This window comes from Rhinatrema bivittatum, chromosome 19, assembly GCF_901001135.1.
Source record: "Rhinatrema bivittatum chromosome 19, aRhiBiv1.1, whole genome shotgun sequence".
NCBI classification, from domain to species: domain Eukaryota; kingdom Metazoa; phylum Chordata; class Amphibia; order Gymnophiona; family Rhinatrematidae; genus Rhinatrema; species Rhinatrema bivittatum.
Window position 1 is genome coordinate 37,135,071 of NC_042633.1, and position 13,262 is coordinate 37,148,332.

Here is a 13,262-nt window from a genome sequence, read left to right on the forward strand (position 1 = left end):
GTGATAAAGGCTTTTGTCAAAAATCTGTTCTAAGAAGACATGAAATGACTCACACTGGTCAGAAACCATTTAAATGTTCTGAATGTGAGAAAAGCTTCAGATATAAATCAGTTTTACGAAATCATGAATCGACCCACACGGGACAGAAACCATTTAAATGTTCGAAATGTGATAAATGTTTTATTAAGAAAGACAATCTGCAACAGCATGAAATGACCCACACGGGACACAAACCATTTAAATGCTCTGAATGTGAGAAAAGCTTCAGATATAAATCAGTTCTAAGAAATCATGAAATGACCCACATGGGACAGAAACCATTTAAATGTTCTGAATGTGATAAATGTTTCAATCATAAATCAAGTTTACGAAAACATAAAATAACACACATGGAACAGAAACCATTTAAATGATCTGAGTGTATTAAAAGCTTAAATTATAAATCAAGTTTAGGTAAACAAAAAATGACCCACATGTGATAGAACCCATTTAAATGTCCTGAATGTGATAAAAGCTGCAATTATAAATCAAGTTTAAAAATCATGAAATGATTGATGGAATACAAACCATTTAATGTGATAAAAGCTTCTGTGAAAAATCTGTTGTACGAATGCATGAAATGTCCCACAAGAAATAGAAACAATTTAAATGTTCTGAATATGATTAAACTCTTCCCTCGACAATCTGTTTAAAGAAAACATGAAATGATCTGCACAACTAGTGGTGAAATAATAATTTGATGGAGAAAATGGAGTATGGTGGAAGAAAAATAAAAAATATGTACTAGCCTCTCGTCACCCAGGATAAAATGGTGGCTATCCTTAGCCTAAGAACTGGAGCTATTGAAGGTGGTAGTGACAATGCTGAATGTTCATATGATGATGATAACCCTGGCACAGCTGCAGGTGATGGTGAATCTGTTCATAGACTCTCAGCAGCAGTAGACAGACCACAGAAGATAATGAAAACTGTCTACATAAGAATAACCTAGATTTAAACCTTTGGCCTATACAAAGATAGCCTGGCAAAAATAGAGGAAAGTGCAATAATGTGAAAGGAAAATTTGCAAAAGGCAACTGATCAATATGTAAGATCTTTATTTGGACAAATCATAGAAAATAAATGTGACATCATCTTCAAACAGCTGAAGGATGATTCTGAAGGAGGGAGAGCCGGAGAAGGAGATGCAGAAAAGAACCCCAGGGGAGAGTTCCCTGAGCAGTTAATGAACACCACAGTAAAGGAACCGGAGAAGCCAAGGACCACCCGCACAAAGGTGCCTGAGCAGGGTAAGACAGGTCAGGACGCAGAATGTAAAGGAAAGCACCCAGGAGACTGAAGAACTGGCAGCTGAGCTCCAGGTTTATGTGAAGCAGGATATGAATGCTGGGGTCCTGGAGAGGGAACGACTGCTTAAGGTCAATCTGACACCCAAAGTGAGATGAACAAGGTCATGATCTGCATTAAGGAGTCATCTACTGATATCACAGGGTCAAATCAGATACAATATTAAGCAGCAAAAGTATTACTGAGCGAATCTCCCCAGCACGGATACAAGGCCAAGAGAAGAGGAGAAAGATAGCAGCGACTCCTTGGAATAAAACGGAGAAGAGAAAACTAAATCACTGCGTGCAGAGGAGTCGCTGGCAGATGCACAGCTCAAAGGATCGAGGACACTGAGAGAAAAGGGAAAACTGCACACCATAAGGCTAAGATCTGCTGCACTAACAGAAGAAGCCCGTAAATCCGTATCCTCCAAAAATAAACTGAAAATAACAGCGGAAGCGCGAAGGCTGGAAAGAGATGAAGAGAACAGAAAGGAGAGGCAGCAAAATAAAACATTCAGAGAGAACTCGAAGCAGCTCTACAGGGCTGGGGAAGAGCATTAATGCTATAAAAACCCCACCACGAAAGCAGAAACAGAACAGTTCTGGAGAGATTGTTGAAGATCCTATAGTAAAAGGAGAGAAGCAGAATGGCTGCCCAGCATACAGGGGAATACAGAAAAGGCAAACATCCCAACTATGGAACGGCCGAAGTTACAGCAACTGAGCTGGAGGCCAAGTTAGAACGAGCCCCAGATTGGAAGTGTCCTGGCTTAAAGATTTAAACTCCCTCCAGCAAAATCTGGGTAACTGCAAAACCCAATTTAGGATTTTAATGATCAAGCTCCACTGAATTGTCCTGGACTTCAACTGATAATGATTTGTGAATGTTTACTCAGTCGATTGCAGAAGGGGATTTTGCTGGTACAGAGAATAAGGCTTTAATTCTAGTCCTTCCCAAGCAGGGTAAGGATCCCATGGTACCCGGTCATACCGGCCTGGATCTTTGCTAGACTTGGATACTGAATTTTGGGCTAAGATAACGGCTGATACTCGGATGCAACTATTACCAGATCTAATAATGCATGATCGCGTGGGGTTAATGGGAGGTATTGCACATCTGCAAGATTTGAGCATCGATGGAGGATTGCACGTGCATGAGATAAAGTCACTGCTCGTAAGCTTGGAAGCAGTAAAAGGGTTTGAGAGGGTGGGCCTGGTCATTGCTTTTCAGAACTTTGCATAAGTTTGGGTTTTCAGGGACTTTTGTGGGGAAGTTCAGTGGTTACCCGATAAACCCAGAGCAGTGCTTATGGTCAACGGCTCTTACTCAGAAATTACTGAATTGCAACAGGGACCTTGACAAGACTGACTCTTTCACCCCTTCTGTTTCATTTAGTTCTTTCTATTTAAAAAAATGTGCATTCCACAGTTCACAGTGGATTAGGTAATAACCATACATCATAACACATCAACACATCAAATCCCTAAAAATAAAACAAGACTAATCTGTGAAAACAGAAAACAGACCTTAACAAAGCAGTCACTAGCAGAAGATTTGGTGCCTGATAGGGCAAAGGAAGCTGTGATTAATCCAATTCTAAAAAATAAAACTGATAGAATTGACGATTGGGACAACTACTGACCAATATGCAACCTGCCTTTTATAGCTAAAGTCCTAGAAAAAGTAGTGTTAAGACAATCAGAGAATCACCTAGAAGACAATAAGATACTAACCCAAACCAATTTGGATTCGGAAAAAAACGCTCCACAGAAACTCTACTCCAAGGGTTTGACAACAATGAATCCTAAATCCTGGTACTAATCGATCTAACAGCTGCATTTGACACAGTCAACCACTCCCTGCTACGCCACCAACTAAGAGAAATTGGAATAGATGGAAATGTTAACAAATGGTTCTCCTCCTTCCGAAAAGATAGGACATTCCAGGTCAAACTGGGCAACCAAATATCTGACACCTTCCCAATCGAATCAGGTGTCCCCCAAGGTTCAACTCTATCAGCCACCGACATTTATCTACTGCCTATATGCGCACTACTGGCAAATCTAGGACTCAACTTCTTCCTATATGCAGACGGCGTTCAGTTCTACAACCCTTTGGATAAAACATTTCAGAAAACTGCGTCGGCTCTGTCAACATATATGAAGGCAATACAACAAATACTTTCTCAACTGAAACTAAGTCTAGTCCCCAAAAAACTGAAATAGTGCAGTTAAGGAGAGAGACCACGAAAATCAAACCGCCAACCCTAGACTTAACATTACTCCCACAGATCAAGTACGAGACCTAGGAATTCAGATCAATGAGATCTTACCATGAAAAAGCATATAAGCAAATTAATCAAAACAAGCTGGGAATAATAACACCGGCCGAAACCATTACTTGCAATACAGAACTTCCGCACTGTAATACAAACTTCGACTACTGCAACTCCCTTTTACTAGGATTATCCTCAGGTCTACTAAAACCACTACAGTTACTTCAAAATGCCTCAGCTCGACTCTTAGTAGGAACCAGGAAGTTTGACCACATCACCCCCTCGCTGATAGCACTGCCCTGGCTTCCTGTACAATGCAGGATTCATTATAAAGTATTAACCCTAATTTTGAATATCAACAACAACATTAACCCGTGCTTAGTAGGAGTGACACTTCAACCATACACACCGCAGAGAGCCCTAAGATCGCAAAATCAAGGACTTCCAAAGCTGCCCACAACACGGAGTACTCATCTAACACAAATAAGAGTCTGAATGTTCTCCACAGTGGGCCCCAAGTTGTGGACGTCTCTTCCAGAATCACTACGTCAGATAACAGAAAGAAAGAGCTTCAAGCGAGAACTGCAGACGTTGCTCTTTACAAAGGCATATGATCTAACGTAAAATACCAATATGCCAATAGTTTCAAGGTCAGTACCAGAGATAATGTTAGTGGAGTGAGCTATAAACAATGAACGATGTAAAGCGTATTGTTAGTAGAATTAAATGTATATTTGAAGTTGTGTTGACCTAGGAAATGTATGAATACGAACTAGATTGTATATTAGCTGTTGTGTTGGCTTTTAATATGAACCAGAATATATATTTGCTATGATGTTGACCTAGAATATGAATATTGACACAGTATGTGAATGCTGACCAAGAATATGAATGCTGAGTTTTGTAAACGGATGTGATCTTTTGGAACAGCAGTATATAAAACGACTAAATAAATAAAATAATACAAAACCACTCCTCCTCTGCGCGCTCAGTGCCTGAGTGGGAACAAATCATCGCCCCATCGAATTAATCCACGGTGTTAAGAACATAAGAAGATGCCATACTGGGTCAGACCAAGGGTCCATCAAGCCCAGCATCCTGTTTCCAACAGAGGCCAATCCAGGCCATAAGAACCAGGCAAGTACCCAAAAACTAAGTCTATTCCATGTTACCATTGCTAATGGCAGTGGCTATTCCCTAAGTGAATTTAATAGCAGGAAATGGACTTCTCCTCCAAGAACTTATCCAATCCTTTTTTAAACACAGCTACACTAACTGCACTAACCACATCCTCTGGCAACAAATTCCAGAGCTTTATTGTGCGTTGAGTAAAAAAGAACTTTCTCCGATTAGTTTTAAATGTGCCACATGCTAACTTCATGGAGTGCCCCCTAGTCTTTCTATTATCCGAAAGAGTAAATAACTGAGTCACATCTACCCGTTCTAGACCTCTCATGATTTTAAACACCTCTATCATATCCCCCCTCAGCCGTCTCTTCTCCAAGCTGAAAAGTCCTAACCTCTTTAGTCTTTCCTCATAGGGGAGCTGTTCCATTCCCCTTATCATTTTGGTTGCCCTTCTCTGTACCTTCTCCATCGCAATTATATCTTTTTTGAGATGCGGTGACCAGAATTGTACACAGTATTCAAGGTGCGGTCTCACCATGGAGCGATACAGAGGCATTATGACATTTTCCATTTTATTCACCATTCCCTTTCTAATAATTCCCAACATTCTGTTTGCTTTTTTGACTGCCGCAGCACACTGAGCCGACGATTTCAATGTGTTATCCACTATGACACCTAGATCTCTTTCTTGGGTTGTAGCACCTAATATGGAACCCAACATTGTGTAATTATAGCATGGGTTATTTTTCCCTATATGCATCACCTTGCACTTATCCACATTAAATTTCATCTGCCATTTGGATGCCCAATTTTCCAGTCTTACAAGGTCTTCCTGCAATTTATCACAATCTGCTTGTGATTTAACTACTCTGAACAATTTTGTGTCATCTGCAAATTTGATTATCTCACTCGTCGTATTTCTTTCCAGATCATTTATAAATATATTGAAAAGTATATAGACTGTGAAGCAGGGAGGCAATTTTATACTTAATGCACCACTCTATCAGCAACCAATGAAGCGAGCTTAAAACCGGAGTTACGTGTTCTCGACTATCAGTTCCTGTAAGTAATCATGACGCAGAATTGTGGACTATTTGTAACCCTCTCTGCATATTTGCCAGGAGCCCAGGAAGCAGAGTTGCAATAGTCCATTCCTGTCATGCTAAGTGCTTGCAAAACTGAGCAAAACTCATCTGCATTCAGTAATGGCGTTAACCTCGGGAACATTCCCAATTTGTAACAAGATGCTCAGCTGACAAAATTCAGCTGTGCATGCACAGAGACATCAGAATTGAGAATAATCCCCCGACTGCGTGCCTGCGCAGAAATCATCAGCTTCCTGTCTCCAAACAAACGCTGAAGGAGCATCAATAGCTGGAAATCTACACAACAGGGATAACTCAGTCTATGGAACAACCTAGTGAGATTCCTAGTTTATATTATTTTAATTTTTCAGTTCTTCTCTGACTGAGAAATTATTCCAGTAATGCTCTCCTTTTCCGCTTTGATTTGGAAATTGCATTTGTTCCAGATGCTTCTGTTACTCCTAGGCTTGGAGTCAGCTACCTCACCTTCAGGAGCAAAGCTACAGCTCGGCTTTTTGCCAAACATTCCCGATAGAGACTTCCTGTCCAACACCCTCATTACCACAGAATAATTCCTCTGTTTACAGTCATAAGAAAAGAACCTACCTACAAATCTGTCTTTAAATAAATAGAAGCTCAACCAATATTCTGCTGATCTAATACTATTGTAACCTACTTCACATTTATGCTAATCTGCTCCGAGGCCATGCCTGGTGAAAAAGCAGAATATCAGAAGTCAGTGAATCAATACTAATACAATGCTGATACTCCCTAAGTGTCTGTATGTGTTCCAGCTGCTTCCTGTATATCTAAGAAACAGCCAGATCTAATAGGGACGACTATCAGAAAATATCTGTGGGAAGGGCGAATCTCCAGGACAGCACAGTCTACATTAATGAAAAGTTGCATGAATCTAGAAGATCTGCTCTAATCTGCATGCATTGCAGGCCCAGTATAGGAAAATCAGTCTCATTCATCTTCATGTCTGAAAATGGATCCCCAGGTTCAGGTTAGCAAGTCCCGTCATAGATGCAGCAGGATTAAAGCAGTTGCCTGATGAGTCCTCCTGTCTCACCCTGTAGCTCTCTGCAATCTCTACAGATCCACCTTAAGGAGGGTGGGATACTCCCAGCATGCACTGGGGGGAAGCAGCATGGCCTCTGCTGGGGAGCTCTGCGCATGCTCCGGCTGCAATTCTCTCTTCCTGTAGAGTCCGCAGGGCTGCAAAGAGCAGCAAAGACTCAGAATAAAAGCAGAAACTTTCTTCCTCCCCAGGGCCGAAATCCCTGCAAGCCCCAGATCTGCAGAGGGGGAGAGCAGGGGCTTTATCGGAGCCCCCAGGAATCAGCCCTGCCCCCTCTGAATCCCTCCCAGCACCTGCAGGACTGAGAGGCAAAAGAGGAGGGCAATGTGTGCCCTGGGGTCCGATCCGGTAAGAAATCCTTCTCTGCCCTCTTGTGCATGTAAAGGAAACCTTTTCCCTGTGCAGCTCTTCCAGCCTCCCCTCCTGCCAGCACAGGGCAGGGATCTTTCCAGCCCCGGCAAGGTTTGAGCCCAGCAGAGATGGGCAGGGTGGGGGTGCACACACTGAGGCCGATGCAAAACAGTGTACTCAGCCGAGCGCACTATTTAACTCGCGGTTGGATGTGCGTCCACAACCCCTAATGCTATAAGGAGATTAGCGCATCCAAAACACCCCCCTCCCCACAAAACATTAGCGCTCAACACATGCAAATGCAAATGCATGCTGATGAGCCTATTAGTTATTCTCCCCAAATCTAAAAAGAAATGTGCACCTGGCCTGCACATGTTTATGCTCAGTGCTGGGGTTCAGGTTAGGGGAAAGGATGCTCAGCTAACGAGTGTCCATTTTCCTAACCCGTGGCTGTACACTGCTCAGGAAAACACATTGTCCTTTTGTTTCTTCTGGATTGTTTGTCAGTTGTAACAAAATTCAATAAACAGATTTAAAACTAAAATTGAGCATCCGATTTCCTAACCCGCTGGCAGCCACCTCTCCTGGGCGCCCGCTGCCTCCTTGGCAGCGCGACCCCTCATTTACATATTGCAACGCGTGCCCAGGAGAGGTGCCCGGGCACGCGTGAGGACAGCTGGCGCCCACACTCTGCACTCACTCCATCGGCCCCCGTGTCTCTGTCCCCAGGCACCGCTGCATGAGTATCCGGGCCTGCCTCCCAGCCACTCGTCACCTAAAGAGCAGCAGCACGCACACTGGAGTGCGATTTTAATTCCTGATGCTTCCATGCTGCAAGTCCCTTAATGCATCAGGATAGGGCCGTCAGCTATCCAGGAACAAACCTAAAATTTCACTCCTGAAACGGGAAATTTAGCAGCTCTACTCTTACATACACGTGAACATGCACACCCACACATACATGCACATGAATACGCTCCCTCATCCACGCACATTCCACACATTACATACAATCACAAACATGCACACACACATGTACACACAGAGACTCTCAGCACATACACATTGTCATACATGCATACACACACACATACATGCACATGAATACGCTCCCTCATCCACGCACATTCCACACAATACATTCAATCACAAACATGCACACACACATGTACACACAGAGACTCTCACGCACATACACACTGTCATACATGCATACACACACATACATGCACATGAATATGCTCCCTCATCCATGCACATTCCACACGTACATACAATCACAAACATGCACACACACATATACACACAGACTCTCACGCACATACACACTGTCATACATGCACACACACATAAACATCTTCACACTCTCTGTCACCTCACGCCTGACCCCGTCACACTCCTTTTTCCTGCCTTCAGGCACTAAGCCTCCAACATCTCATCCTCTCACGTTCACGGACTGATGCTGCCTCCTCCTTCCAGCTGCTGATTCAGCGCTCAGAGATTGCCAGGGTTTCTCTGAGGACCAGGCAATCTCTGCAAATTACTGGAGATTTAATAGAACTGAGCTCTCTTTAGGATGTAATGTAACAGGAGAGCTGATCTCACTGACAGAGACCATATAACAACATTTATTGCCCGCACATTATAATGAAGCTGCAGGGAGAGGGACTGAGGGTGTCCTGTTTGCTGTTCCAGGCATCGGTCACGTTCAGGGATGTCGCTGCTTATTTCTGGGAAGTGGAGTGGGACATTCTGGGAGAATGGCAGAAGGAGCTGTACAAGAAGGTCATCAAGGAGATTCACGGCGTCCTCATGTCCCGGGGTAAGTCTGCCTTTTCTATCATCTCTCACCCATACACACACTGCAGGATGGCTGCTGCTATGGCTCACTGGTCTCTAGATAGGAAAACCCAGGTTCCTGGGATACAAAGATAACTCTTTCTCAGATGCTCCTGATATGAAGCTGGGAGTCCTCCTCTCCAGGAGGGCACAGGCTGGCAGAGAGCACTGGCACCTGCAATGCCTCCAGCTAGGAGGGTCAGGAATAGAAATGACTGCACCAGAAACCCTCCAAGGTTTAATCAAGGGGCAGCCTGCAAGTGTCTCTTCTCACCAAGCTTTGTCAGGCAAATACACACCAAAGAGACACAGACACATAAACTCTATCTCTCTCTCAGAACAGGAAACAGATTAAAGCTTCCAGGGCAGTACAAGTACAATTTAGATGTAATTTTTGCTATTTCTTATTGACAGGTTATTCAATTCTTAATCCCGATGTTGTATTCAAGATTAAGAAGGAAGATGAGAAATATTTCCCTCAGCACTGGGAGCTGGAGGGGAAAGAAACCATGAAGGACCCCAGCATCAGTAAGTAAATGTTCTGGATTTAAAGGGCTCTGCATTTTCAGATCACAGGAGATGGGGCATTAACATCAAACATTTGGAGACTTCCAATCCATTTCCTAATATAATATTAGCAGGTCCTGGGTGACTCCTCCTAGACTCGTTTGTTTTCTCATCCCAGGCCTTCCGATTGTAACGTCTGTGTTCTCACTGAGCGTTAAACAAGAGGAAGATCTGCCTTCCTGGATCCTCCTGAATCAGAGACGCCTGAAGGGATTCACCCTCCTGGAACAGGCAAGTATCAGATTCCTCCCGGGCGTCTGTACTAAGATCAGGCGGTGCCAGTTAGGAATTCAGCACCGGGAGGGTAAGAGGCCGGCCCCCTCTCTCTTTCCTCCATCGTCTGTTTCCCTGCTTGCTGATGGATTTTTCTGCTCCCTGTTAGATAAATCCTCTTCCCATGTTCCTTCGTTTTAAGAGCGTGTATGTTACTGCAGCTGTCAGAGGGGCGCTTAGTGTTAACTTGCAAGCTGACAAGCTCTGTGCTATTGTTAATCAGATGTTTGTAATGCATTTTGAATAAATAGATAACATTTATTTTCACTGGACACCGAATCACTGCCTGGAGGTCCAGGTTTGTCAATCCATTTCATTCTTCCCGACCGGTTGGTATAGGAAAATTGGTTCTTCCCTGCTAATTTCGTTCTGTAGTATCACGGATCAGCCCAGAGGTCCCACCCAAGGGAAAATGGAGCATCAGCTCGGCTGGTAGTTAGTGTTTTCTACAAGTTTTTTAACATGCCCCCCTTTTCAGGGTAAGAGTATGGGCTTTCATTTGGACAAGCAAGTTTCTGGTTTTTCATTCCCTCTGCTCTTTGGGGAGAGGTGGTGCTTATACAGATGTTATGGGTGAATTTCTGCTTTGGGTACAGTATAATGCTGACAGGCTCTAGGTGGCACCTCTTTTCTCCATCTGCTGGAGGGGAGGCAAAACCCAGGAGTCTGGACTGATCTGGGTACATACAGGGAACTGCTAGAGACAGAGAAATACTGAGGGACTGTAGGTGGCACACTGGGTTATGTACAGTGGTCAGTGAGACTCTCTCTGTCTCCATCTGCTGGTAGGGAGGTAAAACCCCAGGAGTCTGGACTGATCTGGTACATACAGGGAACTGCTGGAGACAGAGAAATACTGAGGGACTGTAGGTGGCACACTGGGTTATGTACAGTGTCAGTGAGACTCTCTCTGTCTCCATCTGCTGGTAGGGAGGCATAACCCAGGAGTCTGGACTATCTGGGTATGTACAGGGAACTGCTGGAGACAGAGAAATACTGAGGGAGTGCAGGAGGCACACTGGGTTATGTACAGTGTCAGTGAGACTCTCTCTGTCTCCATCTGCTGGTAGGGAGGCATAACCCAGGAGTCTGGACTGATCTGGGTATGTACAGGGAACTGCTGGAGACAGAGAAATACTGAGGGAGTGCAGGGGCACACTGGGTTATGTACAGTGTCAGTGAGACTCTCTCTTGTCTCCATCTGCTGGCAGGGAGGTAAAACCCAGGAGTCTGGACTGATCTGGGTACATACAGGGCACTGCTGGAGACAGAGAAATACTGAGGGACTGCAGGAGGCACACTGGGTTATGTACAGTGTCAGTGAGACTCTCTCTGTCTCCATCTGCTGGCAGGGAGGTAAAAACCCAGGAGTCTGGACTGATCTGGGTACATACAGGGCACTGCTGGAGACAGAGAAATACTGAGGGACTGCAGGAGGCACACTGGGTTATGTACAGTGTCAGTGAGACTCTCTCTGTCTCCATCTGCTGGCAGGGAGGTAAAACCCAGGAGTCTGGACTGATCTGGGTACATACAGGGAACTGCTAGAGACAGAGAAATACTGAGGGACTGCAGGAGGCACAATGGGTTATGTACAGTGTCAGTGAGACTCTCTCTGTCTCCATCTGCTGGCAGGGAGGGCAAAACCCAGGAGTCTGGGCTGATCCGGGTTCGTACAGGGAACTGCAGCGTTTCAGGGCTTCTGTGGATCCCTAAAGGCTTGAGGATGGAAATGAAGAAAAGTCTGTGTGGGGGGTAACTTGCTGGTGTGGCGATTACTACCCTTGACCTACAAGCCTTCACACTGTTGATGCAACTCCATCATTGCTCTCTGCTTCAACAGCAGGGGAAACGGGGAACTGGACTCAGACAGCAATCAATGAGGGCCCCGGCTTTTATGATCTGAGGAAAAGAACATAAGAACATAAGAAACTGCCAGACTGGGTCAGACCAAGGTCCATCAAGCCCAGCATCCTGTTTCCAACAGTGGCCAATCCCAAGTCACAAAGTACCTGGCAGGATTCCCAAGCATTAAACAGATCCCAAGCTACTACTGCTTATTAATTACTGTAAAAGCAGTTTATGGATTTTTCCTCTAGGAACTTATCCAAACCTTTTTTAAACCCAGTTACACTAACTGCACTAACCACATCCTCTGGCAATGAATTCCAGAGCTTAACTATGCGCTGAGTGAAAAAGAATTGTTTTCAATTTGTTTTAAATGTGCTACTTGCTAACTTCATGCAGTGCCCCCTGGTCCTTCTATTATCTGAGAGAGGATGCAGCGGTTACTATAATTAACCAGTAAGCCTGATACTTTTGATGCAATTTCAATATTTGCTCTCTGCTTCAATGGCAAGAGGTAACAGGAAATTGGATTCAGAAAGTAACCAATAAGGCCCTGACTGTAACAATTTGAGAAACTGATAAAAGTGGGGGTAACGTACATGGCATGGCAGATACTACCATAAACTTGCTGGTCAGACTGGATGGATCATTTGGTCCTTTTCTGCTGTCATTTCTATGTTTCTATCTTTGTAGCTGTTGAGAAATGGCATAGGCCACCTCGGTGTTAAAATGATCAGGATTCTCTTAGAAGGGATTTCTGATGATGATCAGCAAAGCAGCACCCTCCTTTCTTAGCACTGCACTGGTGGCATAATCCTGAGCTCACTTGCACTGATAATACAGGCTCTAGGGTAACTTTTCTACATATTGTAACCATCTTTTCCCATCACAGGCTCCCCCAGTGTCACCCCTGACATTTTAATCCGATTTAAGCAAGAAGGACGTGGGACTGAGCCCCCGAGATCTGAGGACACAGGGAACCTGAGCATCCCAGGCGCCTGTGAGGAGCTGCATGAAGCAGGTAATGCAGCTTGGATTAAAGGTACTGATGGGCCGATCCAAACATTGCTGAGACACGAGGCCTCCTCTGGGCCAGACACAGCGAGGAGGAGGCGTTAAATCATGTCCCTGACCTCTGACCTTTCTTGTGTGGAGAATTTGTTTGCCCTCTTTCCATTCCTTGCTTTTCTCTTTCGTTTTCGGGTCTCTCTTTCCTTTCTTCTCCCTCTCTCTCATCCTCCCCCACCATTTCCCCATTTCTACCTCCTCTTCTCCTCTTTCCTGTCTTTTACTCTGCATTTCTCTCTTTTCTTGGGTCAGGGTCCAAGACTGGTTAAAGGCTGAAGATGTTTTCCCATTTCTCTAACAGGCAGCCGAGGTCACAGTCCTGACCCCACAGCAGAGATCCTGAAAATGGAGGATCCTCCTGTCAGCGAGCAGCAGAGGGAGAGAGGAGGAGGCTGAGACCAAGAGCGGTGAGCAG

The 13,262-nt window shown here is 44.6% G+C and overlaps 2 protein-coding genes across 2 annotated transcripts in view; both read left to right on the top strand.

Annotated features, from left to right (window-relative positions):
• LOC115081024 (zinc finger protein 665-like) overlaps nt 1-13,262 on the top strand; it is an 89,860-nt gene that overhangs the window by 71,762 nt on the left and 4,836 nt on the right. The window lies entirely within an intron of this gene.
• On the top strand, nt 7,103-12,800 carry LOC115081028 (protein ZNF783-like). Its single transcript, XM_029585545.1, has 5 exons — nt 7,103-7,249; nt 8,948-9,074; nt 9,506-9,619; nt 9,777-9,889; nt 12,672-12,800. Exons 1-5 carry the CDS (start codon nt 7,226-7,228, stop codon nt 12,699-12,701), a joined length of 408 nt encoding a protein of 135 aa, XP_029441405.1. The 5' UTR covers nt 7,103-7,225; the 3' UTR covers nt 12,702-12,800.

What these genes read in the sequence shown, in the direction of transcription:
- LOC115081028 (XM_029585545.1), top strand. Translation starts at nt 7,226, where the DNA reads ATGTGTGCCCTGGGGTCCGATCCG. An exon ending in CGGCGTCCTCATGTCCCGGG is followed by an intron (nt 9,075 to 9,505) that starts GTAAGTCTGCCT and finishes TCTTATTGACAG; the next exon opens with GTTATTCAATTCTTAATCCC. An exon ending in GATTCACCCTCCTGGAACAG is followed by an intron (nt 9,890 to 12,671) that starts GCAAGTATCAGA and finishes TTCCCATCACAG; the next exon opens with GCTCCCCCAGTGTCACCCCT.